Source organism: Sceloporus undulatus, chromosome 5, assembly GCF_019175285.1.
Source record: "Sceloporus undulatus isolate JIND9_A2432 ecotype Alabama chromosome 5, SceUnd_v1.1, whole genome shotgun sequence".
Taxonomy (NCBI): domain Eukaryota; kingdom Metazoa; phylum Chordata; class Lepidosauria; order Squamata; family Phrynosomatidae; genus Sceloporus; species Sceloporus undulatus.
The window spans coordinates 170318164-170335719 of NC_056526.1; the positions used below are offsets into that span (position 1 = coordinate 170318164).

The 17556-nt window shown below is 42.4% G+C and overlaps 1 protein-coding gene across 3 annotated transcripts in view; it reads left to right on the forward strand.

Moving 5' to 3' along the window:
• The first annotated feature begins 5769 nt into the window (after nt 1–5769).
• The window catches only part of EMCN (endomucin), a 67271-nt gene continuing 55484 nt past the window's right edge, over nt 5770–17556 (forward strand). For 2 of the 3 annotated variants that reach the window (XM_042470146.1, XM_042470148.1), the window contains exon 1: nt 5770–6086. In XM_042470146.1, coding sequence (XP_042326080.1) covers nt 5993–6086 — 94 coding nt within the window. In that variant the 5' untranslated portion in view covers nt 5770–5992. The remainder of the gene's footprint in view (nt 6087–17556) is intronic. The other variant, XM_042470147.1, reaches the window with a different exon arrangement.

Below are 17556 nucleotides of genomic sequence, written 5' to 3' on the forward strand. Positions count from 1 at the left end.
CAAAATTCAAGAGCAAGTCAGGTCTGAAAACCAACCAACAAACAAACAAATTAAAAAAAAACATCAGGACTCTAAGAACTACAGGAATGCTACAGTCTATAAGGTCCAGGTATGAACAAATTGCTCTCCACAGTTCCTACAGCCTTAGATTGAGACTCTATGCAGGCAGTACCAGAGCCCCACCCAAGTCCAACTGTGGTCTGTTAGAGCAGTAGTTCTCTACTTTTGGTCTTCCAGCTGTTTTACACCTCATCTCATGGTCAATGGTCAGGAATCTGGGTTGAAAACATCTGAAGGACCAATGGCTGAAATCACCAGACTAAAAGAAGTGTTTGGCTGAGGCAAAAGACTTGTTGGAAGTAAGGAGTACTACTGTGGAAAGTCCCTCCTGCTTTTCAAACGTTGGTTCCTCACTTTTATTTTGGATTTTGTCTCCCAGAATCCATGATGATTGGATATGTTGGCTGGAGTTTCTAGGAGTTGAAATCCAAAACATATACAGAGCCAACTGTTGCAACACCACTGAGTTTAAAAGAAGCAACTTTTCAGATCCTTACCTGGCAAGCCTTTGTTTGTGTCTAGTCAGATTTATCAGGAAGACAAGCAAATTCTGAAATGTCACATTATGTGACTTTGGAGGAAGCATTTTCATGGAATTCTGGGCCCAACTCTTTTGCTCAAGTGAGAAAAATAATACTATACTCAGAGTTTAGAAAAATGTGTTTTGAACTGAAACTTCTAGAATTCCTGAAGATGGACAAAGTTTGTTTTCTGCAGCTCCAGAAAATAGCACCTAGAGAAATGGGCTCAAACTACAGAAAAAGGGGTTCCATCTCAACATTAGGAAAAACTTCCTGACTGTAAGAGCTATTTGACAGTGGAATATCCTGGCTCAGAGTGTGCTGGGGTCTCCTTCTTTGGAGGTTTTTAAACAGAGGCCGGATGTCCAACTGTTGGAAGTGCTTTGATTGGGTATTGCTGCATGGACATGATGGCCCTTGTGGTCTCTTCCTACTCTATGGTTCCTCCAGTCAGTTTCCAGGATCTCTCAACTACTGGCTATGCTAGCTGGGGGCTTCTGGGACTTGTGAGACAAAATACATTTTTTCCAAGCTCTGATGATTGGCAGAATCCTGTATCACCTTTTACTTAACTAAAATTAATTAGCTAAGTTTCAGAGGCAGAAATAAACCCTGTTAATGAAATGTGAAGACACATATCAGGACACTAGTGAGAGTGCCCAATGCACATTGGTGTATGACACACATTAGGCACTTTGCTGGCTGTGCTATGCAGTAATATAACAACAGCTCTCTATTGGATACAGATAGTAGGAAACTGCCCAGTTCTACTCCCTGCATATGTAGAGACACAGCTCCGATACAGGATTCTGGTCAATATTCTTTGTTCCTTTTATATCCTGCCTTTCTCCTTATCCAATATCCAAGTTGGCTAATTAGCATTTTAAAAACAGGTAAAGTTGAAAAAAATATTCATACAAAACTTTGAAGAATAACTAAAAGACAGCTCAGTTAAAAGCAGGTTAAAACAATAAAATACACAATTAAAACATTGTAAAGAAGATAAAAACACAACCCCATTAAAACCTCTTTCTGCCACATAAATGATTAGTCAAAAGATTGGCTGAATAGAATGGTCTTTGCCTGATAGTGAAAGGAGAACCTACAGCAGGAGAGAATTCCATAACCGGAGATAAAATGGCTTTTTCTCCAATTGCACAGACTGCTAGTGGGACCATAACCTTCACTACATCTACATCTACACTACATCCAAGAGCAGCAAGTTAGTTTAGGGTGCGCAGAATAGGCTGTGTAATATTTGCAGCTCTGACTTCCAATGGATTTTTTATTCCTCTCCAGTCCCCTTCATTTGCCATCTGAGATAGCTGCCTCATACCAGAACCAGACCTGATTTAAATTGTATCATTATGACTATGTCCTGTAAGTATGCATTAGATTGCTTTTGTTTAAAGCAAATTGAGTGTGTTCGTGGCTCTTCTGGTGACTTTTACTGTTTGGGAACTTGTACCTCCTTTACATCTGCATTCTTATTGCTTTGTTTCAGATTGATCAGCATTTGAGAACTTGGCTGAATTTGCCTTTGTTGAGACATCTTTGATTTGAGCAGGTGACATGAAGCTCCAGACTGTCTGGAGTAATTCACTCAGGGAGAATAGAGTGGGATCTTGGATGTGTCATAAGTGTCATTCTTCCCTTCCTCATCTAAAAAGCCAAGAACCTCCCTCCTTATCTACAGGTACAACAGGCTGTTTTGCTTCTCTCTGATTATTATCTTCACTTGTCAATAATATCCAGCCTGCTTCTTTTCTCTTTGAGATATGCATGCATACATACATACGTGCATAACTTGGAATGCTTAATTTGTGGGACTGAGGTTGCAATCCTCATCAAGCAGGCAACACATAATGCTCAGTCTGTGCAATTCCATGTCTTTCTTCTGCTTTGACTTCTGTCAAACCCTGAGAGGAGCACCTGTTGACCCTGCTTACAAGAGGAGGGGAGGGAGGTGGAAGACAATTCAGATGATGAGGGCTGCATGTGCATTGCAGAAATAATCCAGTTTGACACCACTTTAACTCCAATAGCTCAATCCTATGGATTTCTGAGAAATGTCATTTTGTGAAACATTTCACCTTCTCTGTCAGAGAGCTCTGGTGCTACAATAAATTACAATTCGCAGAATTCCATACCAGTGAGCCAACCCAATTAAAGTGGGGTCAAACTGGATTATTTCTGCAGTGCAGGTACTTCTGAAGAAGTAGATGGTCTCGGCTTGGAGGTGGAAGAAAGAAAGGTGTGCTTGTGGATGGAGTGTTCCCTCCCTTTCCTTTTCCCGGGGGCCTAGAGCAGCCACATCTTCATTGTCTATATCACCTCCTTCCCTTCCTTTCTTCTACATAAGTGAGCAGCAACAGCAGTCCCCATCTTGAGGCTTGCAGAGTCAATTTGAACAAGTGTGAAGTCTACAGAATAGCTCCACATGTCCCATCAAAAGAAAGAGAGAGAGAGCGAGAGAGAGAGAGGACACATATGCCATACCTATGTGATTAGCATGATGCCACCCTAATTTCCAGAATCCTCAACCATGATCATTATGGGTTTCTGGTAGCTGCAGTTAAAAAAAAAGTAACTAATCTCTGAACATTTGGTCTCAGAGAGTCTTTGTATAGAATAACAACATATTCCCACAAAACCTGATGGCCTCTCTTGTCCCTAAAATCACAGTACATCATGATTTTATAATCTGCAGCACAAAGCATGAAGCCTATACTATATATCTGTGCACTTTACAGATTTATGTCTCTGACTATTTAGTTTAAATGTTCTCCCCATACACCTCCCATCTCCTCCTGTTCATTCCCACTGCTGCTTTCAAATGACCTGCAATTTGGATCAAGATGTGATTTGTGCTTCGATAGATATTGGCTGAGCTTACACAGTCTTTTGGAAAATTAAGGCTTGGCCCTTAACACATGGCTTCTGGTTTGCTTCCTGTGAGACAGCCAAGAGTATAATCAGAGCATGCATTTCAAATAACAAAAGATGCCAAGGAGACTGAGTCACTGTTTCCCATTTAATTAGACTGAAGCAGGATGTGGGGCTCATAAACACATACTGGGGGGACTTGATATGACACAATTATTCACAAAGCTTTGTGAGTCTCAGTTTCCTTGTATCTTGTCTCCAGATTTCCAATCTCTTAAGCATGACATATTGTCCCTGCAGCAATCTTATAATACTTTCTTCACATTTCTTCACCAGGACCAGGCCTACTATTAGGATGAATAAGAATTCAGGTGGCAGATGCTGGGGAGCAGCAGAGGAGTGGAGCAGAGTAGTTTTGTGCTTCATATCCTACCCTGTACCTATCCTACACTAGCCTGCTGCATTGGAAGAAGCTATCTCACCACCAGTGTTAATGAAAGAATACACTGCTAGACCAGTGGGGGCTTGTACCTACAAAGAGTGGAAATGTCATCTTGTTTTTTTGTCTCAGGCAAAATATCTTGCACTGAAAGGCTCATCCACAATACATGTACTGTAATCTGCTCCTGAAACTCCACACGGTAGAATACTGTGAACATATTGTCCAAAGGTGAGTCTGGGGTATCATCAGTCCATGAAAAACTTCTTTTTAATCACAATGTGTGTTTTGGTTCTGTAAGTTATTTACATAAGGAGGGGTGTATCTTACAGAATGTAAAGAGTCACAGAGTTGGAAGAGACCACAAAGGCCATTCAGTCCAACCCACTGCCATGTGGGAACAAACAATCAAAACAAACACAATATAATTGTGTTGTTTGTGTATGTGTGTGCGTGCATGTGTTTTCAATGGCAGTCTTCAAATAACTTTGTTTGTTTTGATATCAACAATAAGACCACAGCAGTAGGAAACAATAAATAAAGTTTTTTGTGTATTTTTCAGGCTATGTGGCCATGTTCTAGAAGAGTTTATTCCTGATGTTTCACCAGCATCTGTGGTTGGCATCTTCATTTATTTATTTATAATTGTACAGAGAGCCACCCCTGGAAGCACTGGTTGGGAATGTTGCAGCCGCATGCCACACCCCCAACCTGGTGCAAATAGAAGCCATGAAACATGGCTCCTATTTGCACCCTAGAACAGGTGACATAGGTGCCACGGCATGGCATTATGACACCTGTCATGTGCAGCACTGTTTGGGCACTGCGCACAATGGACATCATCATGGTGCACGCTGTCTGGTTTGACACACACCAAGATGGCACCTGCAGCACGCGGTAAGGGCTTTGAGTGTGTGAACACTCAGCCCTACCTGAGCACTAGTTTGGGTGCAGGTCGGCATAAAGTGCCGGCCTGTACACCTCATGTTTGTGTAATTACAGGGGGAAATGATTCAATATATTTTTATTTAATTGTCTTGCCATAAGTAGACAAACAGAACAAATATAAAAGAATTAAAAGAAGGGTTAGCTTGCTTTGGAATAATAAGAGGGAAAGGAGAGGAGAATCAAGCCCGCCCTGCCATGTGCTGGTTGTAATGCTGGAACTGCAGAAAAGAAACTTATCACACCTGTATAGCTGTGCTATGATAGCAAGAGAGAGAGAGAGAGCTCATTGACAGGTTTTGCCAGTCAATGAAAAAGTGCACTACAGTAATGAATGGAATGCAGGTTGGCAACAAGGTGGACAAGACGTCATATGATAAGTACCACCAAAAATGCTTTCATCTTGTTAAAATTCTGCTTTTTAACATCATGTGGTAAAGTCTAAAAACCCAAAGTGGAGTCATTGTAAGTAGGGAGCCACTAGTTCCCCCTGAGCAAATCTACTCAGAAGTACCTCTCATTGAATTCAGTGCAGCCTGGTCTTCGAATAAGACATGCCACATAACACCATTCATAGGATTGGACTGTTGGTTTTGAGCCTGCTTTGTACTACTCAATGAAAGGCAACATTTTATCATACATACTCTAAGAGAGTGGGAACGTCACATATTGAGAGCAACTTCATTATCCTAAGTATGAGCACCATAATATGTGTATGAATGTCTGTGTACATGTGTATAAATATATTCCCAAAATGCATTTTTAAAAACCTGAATCTGATCCTCTTCTAAAGAAAGTTCTGCACACTTCAAAACCTTTCCTGACCTCTGAGACCAAAGAAGAACAAAATAAAGTGGTAACAAAAACATGACTGCCTGCCAACAAAGAAAAGCAGTTCCTGTTGAAGGGCTGAAACAATAAATCTGCTCCATGCTGAATTCCCAGAGGGAGTCTGTCGTGTTTCCTCCCGTTCTTTATCAAGCTCCCCAAAATAAGTGGGAGTGGGCAGCAGGAGTATTTGCAGTCTTTCCTTCTACTCACCTTTCCTGCTGATTAATTTAAGGGCCTGGTCATATCTAACAACGCACAAGAGAGTTTTGTGCCCACCTTGGTATTGCTACTGGTGGTTCTGGAAAGGAATATGTCTGCAGGACACAGAATAATGACTATGAAGCTTTTTGGAACAGTCCTCTTCTCTCTGGCTTTCTTCAGTTCGTGCAGTGGGGATGTTGGTGGTAAGGACACATTTCTCTTTACTACTCTTTTAGCTTGCCACTTGGAGCAGTGGGGAGATTTCTAGCTATTATATTGCTGCTTTCTCATCTCTCATTACCACAACCACAGAATTTGGAGTTGCTGCATCTTGAAAGGAGAAGGAAGAGGAAGAGAAACAGACAGTCATTCCATGATGTCAGATTAGATAGATAGATAGATAGATAGATAGATAGATAGATAGATAGATAGATTTGCTAGTATACTCTTATGCAAGACCTACATAGAGTTGTTGATGATATGGAGATCTCTCATTCATAGGTCGCCATAAGTTGAAGTCAATTTGATGGCAGTTAACAACCTACACATACGCTTCTAGAGGGCTATGTATTCGTAAGCCTCATGCTTGAAGCTTTCTCCTCCTCTTCCTGATATTATTATTAGTTTCATTTTACCAGGTGGAATTTTGGACCATCAATGATTTGGATTCTATCCAAGAATCTAGAAATCAGTGATGTATCATCAGATAACGTTGCATGTTCCAGGCAAAATTCACTTTGTGTAATTATGTTTTTCCACACTCTATCCAGACCACAAGGTGTTGCAACCAAAGAATAAAGCTGCCTTTTAAAACATGCTTACTAGGCAAGTAATTTCTTTGAATTCATTGTGTCCCATAATATGAGAAAAATGAAATATAAATAAAATGAAATAAAATAAACTTAGTGGGATCTCCATCTGAATAAACTTGCATAGGGTACACTATAATCAAACATGTTTTTACAGAAAAGCAAGTCCCTCTGATAATAATATGAGATTTTCACTCAGTTAACTGTCTACAGGAGTGCAGGAGTGATAGATAGATACATTGCAAAGTAAAAAAAAATCCCCTTAATTGTAGTTTTATTTATGAGTGAACCTACCTGAGACAGAGCAGAGGGAGACTGTTTATTACTATTCATATTTTCCCATTTTAAATTTTGATGGGGGAAAAACAGGAATTACAATACAAAATAGAGGGAGGTATATAACATAACAATATCTGGAAATTGTTGCAGAATGGGATAGTATGGGTAAAATCCATTGCAGTAACAGCTGAGACTAATTCTTTCTTTCTTTAAAAATGTTTCCCCTGGATTACAATGACTGGTTACATAGTTGAACATACCTGATAGACCTTTTAATATAGCTCACTTTTTCTGGTTCATTTCTTTGTTAAAGTCAGTAGTAGTAGTTTAAAACAAAAAAAATGTGATTCAAAATGTTAGCCAAAGTATACCTGGAAATAGTGACTTTCATTTTGTGTGTATATGAGGGGGGGGGGGAATGTGCTGTTGTTTTTTTAGTGTATAGTTGTGTCTTTTCAGAAAATGTACGCTTTCCAATTGGTATTATAACATGCTAGAAGATGATAATAGTCTTCTACCCATCCGGTTGCTAGATTCTAGCAGACATTCCCTCATTTAAAGGATTATGTAATCATAGGTATTACATTGAAGCCCTTTCAGTGGGCTACTTGTTAGGAACTGAAATAAACAGCAGACTGCTGTAGCCTACCCCACATCACCCTTCAGGCTCATAGCTGTTCAGAAAGAAAAGAAAATAATTGGTGCTGTCAACATGACTGACATTGTCACTGAAATGTCTGCTTTCAGCCCCCTGCTGTATCAGCGCCAAATGCAGAAAATCTTTCATGGAACCTGATTTCTGTTATCTGACAATTGCCTCACTGCCATTGTTGAGTTCTTGAATGAACTATATGGAATTTCACAAAGCAAAATAGAAAGAGATCAATGGTGACAAACTCAGCTTTGCACCCTGTTTGTCAGAAAGCAATGCTGACAGAGGATGCATGATCTCTTTCATGCCATTTCTTTGTTCTGCTCAAAAGCCACTGGATAAGTGGCAGTAAAAAACCTCCAAGACAATTATATACATGAAGATTAAATAAATAAATATACACACATACACCAGCAATGTGAAGTGTAACCTTTAAAACGTTACCTATTATGCAGAAAATACCTTGAAGCCCATGAAAAATCCTTGGCAAGTTATAGAGAATAAGCAGTTCCACATTCCATGTTCACTAATGGAAGTGTCACTGGGCATCTGGTTTTTGCATGTATGGATGTACATACATACTGGAGAAACACAGAGGCCAGAAAGTAATTCAGAGAAATTATTTTTGTAAGTGATCTTACAATAGAAGTACATAATTCAAAATTAGTTTGCACTCAGTTAATGTACATAAAGATACTCAGACACATTGCCACAATGGTACAAGTCAGTGTGATGGTACTTTGTGAATTTAGTGTGGACTCCAGGTTTCAAGTAGACTGTAAAAATGGTCCTTACAGTGAGCTTGTTGTTATGTACCTTCAAGTTGGCTCTGATTTATGGTTACACTATCACAACAAGATTTCTTCAGAGACAGTTTGCCATTGCTTTCCTCTAAGTGGATCTCACAGACTCTTCTATAGTTTCTCCAAAATAGACTGCAGGAGTAAATGCCAGATACACACTGGTAGGTAGGTAGCTAAACATTCATTACAAGTCAGTGCTGTTGCTCAGAGATTCCTCTCCTTGCTCTGAAGCCCAGAGTAGAGGACTTAAGATCTGTGAACCCTCTGAAAATTTTGCTCTGAAATAACAATTTCAAATTTCAGTTTCAGGAGATCAGAGCAAGACAAATACATTTCAGGAAAGACATATAGAATCAGAAAGATAATAGTAATAATAATAATAATAATAATAATAATAATAATAATAATAATACTCAGGGCAGTATACAACATAGATTAAAACACATAAAGACATGTAAACACATTGTTAAAACACATAAACATAAGGCACATTAAAATCATCATAAATTTACAGTATCCCAATTTAAAATACATAGTTTAAAATTAACTGGGTAAGCCTGCTGGAAGATATAAAGACTATTTTAAATTCAGAAAGCTGTCCAATCTCTCCTGGCAGGTTATTCCACAGTCTAGGGCAGGGGTTGGAAACCCCCGGCCCACGGGCCACATGCGGCCTGGCAAGGCCAGGGAACTGGCCCGAGCCCAGTCCTGCCGCCGATTGCCAAAGGCCCTGCGGCGGCAGCAATCGGCGGCAGGACCGGGCCCCTCGCACGGGGTGGGCTGCCGGCCTCCTTCGTCTCGCGCGAGAGTCAAAGGCCAGTCACGGGAGAGGCCAAAGGTCTCTCGTGTGAGCGCAGGGGCTTGGGGGGGCTGCTGGCCTCCTTCCTCCTTCTGGCTTCCACGGAGGCCGGGAAGGAGCCTGCAGGGCCGGGAAAGAGGCACAGACCTCCAGCACGGCAGCCCCCCCCCGCCGGCTCTTTCCCGGCCTCTGATGGGGCCTGGCCCCTGTGAGGGCCGGGAAAGAGGGGCAGGCCTCCAGTGCTGGCACCCCCCCCCCCCCGCCGGCTCTTTGCCGACCTCTAACAGGCCTAGACCGGTCAGGGGCCGGGAAAGAAGAGGAGGCCTCCAGTGCTGGCGGCCCCCGCCAGCTCTTTCCAGGCCTGTAGGAGCCCCCTGGGTCACCGAGCCCTCCAGCAGGGCTCCAGGGGCCGCAGCGGCCTATAGGAGGCCATGCAGCCCCAGGCCTCCCTCCGGAGAGAGAGGCCTGGGCTGCAAAGCTGTGGAGGAGCCCAGGAGGCGGCCTGCGCTCCGGGGCCCGTCGCGGCCATGCAGCCCCAGGCCTCCCTTCGGAGAGAGAGAGATCTGGGGCGCAAAGGCCGTGGAGGAGCCCAGGACGGCGGCGTGCCCAAGCCCTTCCCTCGTCCTCCCTCCCTTCGGCTGAAAGGGCCCCCTTGGAGCCCATTTGGCGAAGGAAGGGACCGAGGAGGAGAGGGCGAGCACACGTTCTCCTCCCTGCAGGGCTTCGGTAGACCTGAGGTGTCCTTCGGAGACACCTCAGGCCTGACGAAGCCCCGAGGAAAGGAGCAGGGGCCGTCGGCGTCCTCCCCCACGGGGCTTCGGCAGACCTGAGGTGTCCTTTGGAGGACACTCAGGCCTGGCAAAGCCCCGAGGAAAGGAGCAGGGGCCGCGCACCGTTGTTCCTGCCCTCATGGGCCTACTCTGGTCCCCAGATGTCTCTGAGAGGCAGCTGGGGGCCAAGGAGAGGCAGGAGGAGCAGGTGCGCCGCACCTGTCATCCCCTCTCCCAATCCCCCCACTCTAGCGTCTCTCAGACAGCTGGAGGTCGGGAAAGGGAGCAGAGAAAGCCCGCCCCCGAGGGTGGAAGCTCCACCTCCAGCACGCGGCCCCACCCCCGGAGGATGGAATCTCCCCCCTGGCTTCAGCCCCCAGTTGTCTGAAAGACAGCAACCCGGCCCCAGCTCAAAAAGGTTGCCTACCCCTGGTTAGGGGAAACCAGTGGATGAAAATTGCTAGTCTTGCTGATTGAAGTAAATCCCCCCCCCACCTCAGGACTTGAGTGTATGGGGCAGATTAATGAGAGGAGTTGATCCTGTAGGTAACGGCACCCAAGCAGAAGGCTTACCCCTTGAAGAAAGAGCCTTCTTGGTTACTGCTCCATTTTTGGAATTCTCTTTCACTGACAGCTTGGTTGGCCTTCCCCCAACTTTCCTTCCACTGATAGGTAAAGACGTTTTCATTTAAGCAGACATGAATTGCCACTGGGGCTCCACATCTGTGGGAGGACAAGCGGCCTACACAACCAGGATCCAAATAGGCCAATACTGAAGTACAGTCTGCACCCTACCCTGGCTCGGGGCACCTCCTCTAACCTCCTCCACATGGTGGCTGGTGCTCCTCCTTGCATCCATGCACCAGTGTGCAATCTGCATGCCCAGGGGATTCTCTGGAGTTTCCAGCCTGATTCGCAGCAAATAGGAACTCTTTTAGTCACAGAACACATGGAGCAAGGATTGGTTCCATGTCAACCTGTTTTTGTGTCCCATGCATTGTCTAAACAGGTGAATGGGCAAATGGGTACATTTCTTTTCCTCTGTTCAGATATGACCAACATGACATTTCAGCTTAATAACAGCCTTGGACAAAGGCATGTTCAAGAGAATCAACATCCATCAATCTCAGCACTTGCAAATAACCATACTGATGAAGACAGCGACTTAGCTTATCACTGGCTGTTAAAACCAGCTTACTTCTATCTGTTAAAGCTTAATTCAGGAATCATCCTGGTTTTTGCCTGCGAATTTGCCACCTAAATACAGCCGGGGTCCCATCCCCTCTTCCAGGAGTACTCCACCTGTCATTTTCTAAGTCAGAAAACTTCCGGATCCGAAAAGAGCAGCATGGAGCATTCCGTGGAAGTGGGGATGGACCCAGGCTGTATTGGGTGGCAAATTCGCAGGCAAAAACCGTCTGATAAGATCAGGATGCTGCCCAAATTAGCTTTAACTCAGATAGAGGTAAGCTGGTTTCAATAGTCAAGCAATAAGCTACTTATACAGATAAGGAGAGTACCAGCTTGGGAAAGAAAGATGGCTATAGACCCTAAATTACAAGCGGACCACATTTCCTAACAACATCTGATGTGCACAATTTGTTTCAGCCACATGAGATTGCTTCTCTGATATTTTAACTGAGTATTCTTTGTCTTTGGATAGGTTGCATGAACCTACTTGTGACACCAACCTATGCATATCCAGTAACTAGGGTGCCTTGATTACTGGACTAAGGTTGGACAGCCAGTATGGGGATTTATTTTCAGCCTGGTGCTCCTTCTATCCAATGTTCTTCCTAGAGCAAAATTAAAATCCACTAGTCATAGTAGTAGTGTATGTTTATATTTGGGGGGGGGGGTGTCTTCAACAAGGAGATGGGAGGCAGAATGGCTTAATAGTTTGAGACATTATTCATACTTCAGTGATCAAAGTCCTATATTTACTAGCCTCTAACAAATGAAGCCAGCATAGCATAGTGGTTTAATTGTTGGACTATCACCTAGAGTCCAGAGTTCTTTTCCACCATGGCCATGAGATCACTATGTTATTCCTCCTCTCCTCTCCCCTCTGCTGAGCTGAGTGCAAAATACGTTTCCACTTTTAATTCAGTTTTCAGCTACTGGAGTAAGTTGAAAAAAGTAGGAGGGAAAGGAGAAAAATAAATACTTTAAAAACGGCTGGAAAGGGCAAATGTAGAAGATAATCAAGAGTTTCTCTACCAAATCAAGACAGTTGGGGGGTCTGTAGCCCTGCTTTTCAATAGAGGAGACTGCCCCTGGTGCCTCCTGGCATCTGCTATCGGGTTGTTGTCTCATTCTGTTAGTAGTGGTGCCCACTTAAGACAGTGTGCCAACTCTTGTGGAACATCTTTCTCAACAGGCACTTGAACAACAAACCATAGAGTCCCAGACAAGAACTGATTTCCTTTTACTTATCCTCCCTGTCAAGATGCTCAGTTTCTCATCAGGGACTCTGGGAGATCCCTCCCCCCCCCCAAAAAACAAAAACCTCTTATGAGAAGTGGCCACTTCCATGTCCTCCAGCTGTATAGTAAGTTTTGTTGACCTTGGATAGAAAAAAGAGAAGAGCTTTGAATAGTACCAAGGGGGAAAATTTGTCATAGCAAACTGTTCCCACCTTGTGAAGTCGAAGGCTTTTATGGCCGGCATCCATAGTTTTTTGTGGGTTTTTCGGGATATTTGGCCATGTTCTAAAAGAGTTTTTTTCTGATGTTTCACCAGCATCTATGGCTAGTGAAACATCAGGAATAAACTCTTCTAGAACATGACCACACATGTTCCCACCTTGATTTGCTTGCCAGAATTCAAGCAAAAGTGTTTACTCTGCCCTTGTGTGTTAGCCTCTATGGTATACTAGCCCAAATTAGGTGAACTGAGACCACATTCAGTCTAATGAAATGTACTGATCATGTGCTACAGAGGCAGTAATTTCCCACAAATGTAGCAATCACACCAGGTTTGATTTACCTATCAACTCTTCATAGGGGGGTTTTCCTTTGCTTTTCCAGTATCTCTCTGGAGCACAATGATGTTCTGTGCTCCAGATTAGTCCATGATAGCTTGATCTTTATGATAAAAAGACTGATATGGACTGTATTCAAGGTGGACTTGCTGGGAAAGTGACCTTGTTCAACATTCCCACAGAAAGTGTCAGGCTGTCTTCACTAATCTCTTGCTAGCTTCCAGGAATGTGTCAGTAGCAAACAGTGTGGGTGTAGGTGTGGTTGCAGTCAGTGTATGAAAGATAACAGGATATTCTAAAAATAAGTGTATTATGGGAGCAACTGCAATGACCCTCTTCATGCTGTACATGGCTAAGTCACGTTCCTCCCGTTGATGTTACACAGTCAGGTCAAGCCAGCTATACACAAGAAATGGACTGAATAATGCAAAACCAAAACTGGCTGTTATTTGCTTTAGTACAAAAGAGCTGATTTCCTCCTCCTAGTTGGAATCATGAACTCATTGCACATATTGCAATTATAGGGGTTAGTCCACATCAACTAGTTCCTCAACAGAAATGCTCACCATATGGAAACTAGTGTGTGGAAAAAGTTTTTTACAAACTTGGCAAGGATGTGGTTGCAAATGCATTTTGTTTCAGAGAGACCATTACATTTTGTTCCATACATGCCCACTTTTTACATGGCCAGCTATAGCTACAACTAATTTTTCTACATATTGTCAAGCTGGCTTTGGAAGTTTATGGATGCTTGGGCAACTGGTCATCAGTGGACTCATCATAGTCCCATTTTGCCTTTCAACACTTGTGGAAAAGCACTTAATAAATAAAACTTATAGTTCTATCCCACTTTTTGTAAAAACAATTAAAGTGGATTACAATGTTAAAAGAATACATCATATATACAAAATATCCCCCCTTAAAAAAGAGTTAAACAGTTTAAGGTTAAAATTACATGAACAATTAAAACAATAACGGTGGGCAGAGTCATAAAATATATGTGGGGGGTTGCTACATGGCTGAGTAATTTATTCTGGGAAGGCCTGCCGATAGAGATCTATCTTAACAGCTTTCTTGAAGCTATCTAGATTGGTGATTTGATGGATCTCATCCAGCAGGCCGTTCCACAGGCTGGGAGCGGTTGCAGAAAAAACCCATTGGGAGGTCGCAGTCAATCTGGTCTTTATAGGCTGCAGTAAATTCCTCCCAGAGGACCTGAAAGCACGGGGTGGATTGTATGGAAGCAGGCAATCCTTTAAATAAGTTGGGTCCAAGGCAAATAGGGTTTTAAAGGTAATTACCAACACCTTGTACTGTGCCCAAAAACTAATAAGTTGAGCAGCAAGTCCAAAGAGCAAATACAAAGTGCTTTTGCCAATCTTCAAAATATCTCAGGTGAACATGGGAAATAAGGGAGATTCTATAGTGGGCCCTTGATATCCACTGGGATTTGGTTCTAGGACCCATGGATAACAAAATCCATGGATTATCAAATCCCATTAAATACAATGGCATAATAAAAATGTGTCTCTTATATAAAATGACAAAATCAAGATTTGCTGTTTGAATTTTTTTCCATTAATATTTTCGAGCTGTGGATGATTCAATCTGTGGATTAAGAATCCATGAATACAGAAGGCTGACTGTTTTATGATTTTAGGTTTTTAGAAGATTAGTATGTAATACATATAAAAATAATATCAACAGGGTTTTTATTAGAAGTATGGCAGATGTAATGAGATTGCTTTAAAAATGCACATTAATTTTTGAATAAACTAAAAGGAGTTAGATACATAATGAAAAAGAAACATTATTAGATATGCTGGAAGCTTTTGTTTCCTTGTTGTTGTTGTTGCTGCTGTTTTATATATCTTTGTGTTAGTTTTTAGTTAGTTTTGTTTGTTGTTTGTTAGACTTTGGTGGTGTTTCTGTATGTTTCCTTGTATGTCTTTTAGATATGGAAAATTTGTATTTATTATTATTATTAACCTTTATTTATGAAGCGCTGTAAATTTACACAGCGCTGTACATGCAATCCTTTAGTTAGATGGTTCCCTGCCCTCAGGCTTACATGGATTTGTGTGTTTTGGTATTCAATAAAAATATCATTTTAAAAAATATCTATGGTGAACAGAAGAGACTGTTACTTCCAGGATGCACCTCAATGGTTTTATGAAAGGATGCACAGATCAGCGATTTGCAGTTATAGTGGAATAGGAGGTCAGAGCTCACTGCCTGCAAACATGGAACAGGGCACAACGGATTGATAACTGGCCTCTTAAAAATCTCTGTGCTTTCCAGCTCTGTCTGCTCTGGCTTTCAGTTACAAGTTTCTGGGAAAGGAAAAACTCATTTTTAAAATGTTATTGCAATACATTTGTAAATGCATTTTTGTATGCAAAAATACCTCATGCCTTAATCTTGGACAGCTTCATGAAATATGATAATAGAATGTCCTGGGTGTGCCCATGCATATGAATACTGCCCCCAACATGAAATTTCCCTTCAATCCCCAATTTTTTTTATTTTTTATTTTTTTTTATTTTTTTTTTTTTTTTGCATTGCAGTAACTTAAAATTTCAGCTGAGACTGTAAAAATTACAGTTTAGCCATTGAATGAAAAGGGGCAGGCAAAGTTACCAAGACATGCCCACAAAGCACTTCCGCTCTTCTGCCGAGGGAGATGATAGTAAATGTGTGCGTTTTGTCCTACTGGAAAATTTTGTTTGGCAAAAGCCACACATTTATGTCTGGCTCCCTCTTGAGAGAGAAGGGAACTACAATGATATCATGTGTGAAGGTACGCAAAAGCCACTTCTATATTGCTGCCTCTTATCTTTCTTTTGTAATGTGAAAAGACCCCAAGAAACTGTGGTTTTCCCAAAGGCATGTTACACTTTCCCCCTTGGTCCACATTTATAAAATACATCTGGAGTGGACCATTTAAGCCAATGCTCAGCTTAATGTAAGAAATCCAAGAACACCAATAGATACCTATCTAGCATCAGACTCTGCTTAAAGACCTCCAGCTCAGGAGTGCATACCACCATCAATAATCATTGGTTCCATTGCCAATCTATTCTTAGCATGAGGACATTCCTCCTAATGTATAACCCAAATTTACCCTTATCCCCACAATAAATTATTTCTATTCTTGTTCTTGGGGTCAGTAGAAAATAATGTCCCCCTTTTATATACTTGTTATAATATCCCCTATGAAAAATGTCTTTGTTAGACTACATTTTTTCAAAGCCATCATCCCCCACACCCTCCCAAAAACTTAATTTTTGAACCACAGCTCACAGGATCCCATAACCACCATGACCATTGTAACTTGTTCTGCCCCCTTATCATTTCCAGAGAAATGCAAATTGTTGCCATGGAACTTGCTTTCCCTTACGCTGACCATCTTTGTCACTGCATATTCCATATCCTTTTAAAAGGGTAGTGCCCAGAATTTGATCCTAAACTCTAGATGAGGCCAAGCTATTCTGGTTTGTTGTAGTCTAGACAGGGTTAACATTAAAGCAAGTTTAGACTGCCTGCATCAGAGCTGCCTGTGCTTCCTTTCCTCTCCTTCCTATTTGACCTGGTTTCTTTTCTGTCCAATTCTGTTTATATACACAGTACATACATGCAAACATAGAAGCTGCAAATTAAGGCCCCCTCTTCTGATGTCACGCAACATGCTGTGGTGCTTACTGATGAGTAGATCCACTGCTGGGGAAGGTTATTCCAGCCTGTCACTTAACAAAGTAGGCTGGAGTTGAAAAACCAAGCTTACAGGAGGAGACAGTGTTTTTTCTTATAATGTTGCAGCAGATACTGAAAGTAAGGAACCTTGGGAAGTTACTAGCTCCCCCCACCCACACCCACCCCAAGATCTTACACATTCTTTCACTATGGAAACTAGGAGCAGAATCCTAATTAGTGGCTTCATGGGAATGAAGGGAAGACCTCACCATTCACACTACACAGTTAGAATATTGTGATTCCATTTTAACTACCATGGCTGCAATCTATGAAAACCTTGAGTGTGTACTTTGGTGAAACACCAATGGCATATGTAGTCTATTTGTCACCTGGTGCAAATCATTTTTTAAATACCTACTCCTATCTTCAACAGCTTTTCCTGGGTCTAGTGGAGCTGCTGGCTGGGTGGCAAAGAGAGCCCAGCCAAGCAGAGCCGCCAGACCTGGACAGCAGCCCAGTCCCACCAGTGGCCTCTGGTGGGGTTGGGTTGCTCCTGCCATTCCGAAGCCTTTGCTGATGGAGCTGTGCTTGAACAGGAAAGGGAAGCAATTCTTTTTAGTACCCGGCCAGCAGAACTGCCAGATCTGGAAGGCAGCCCAGTCTCACCAGCACACCAGGTGACAGCCCTCTCTGAAGTGTCACCTGGTGCAGTCCACAAACTCTGCACAGCCCTATTGATGCCCATGTAAAGCACTAGGCCTCTCTGGCTGAGAATTCTAAATATTCCACCCTAAAATACAAATCCCAGGATTCCACCTTCCACCTGCTCTGCTTTCACTTTCTGGATAAAAGCATGTAGGCTAGGCTAAATATTTCTCTCTAAGG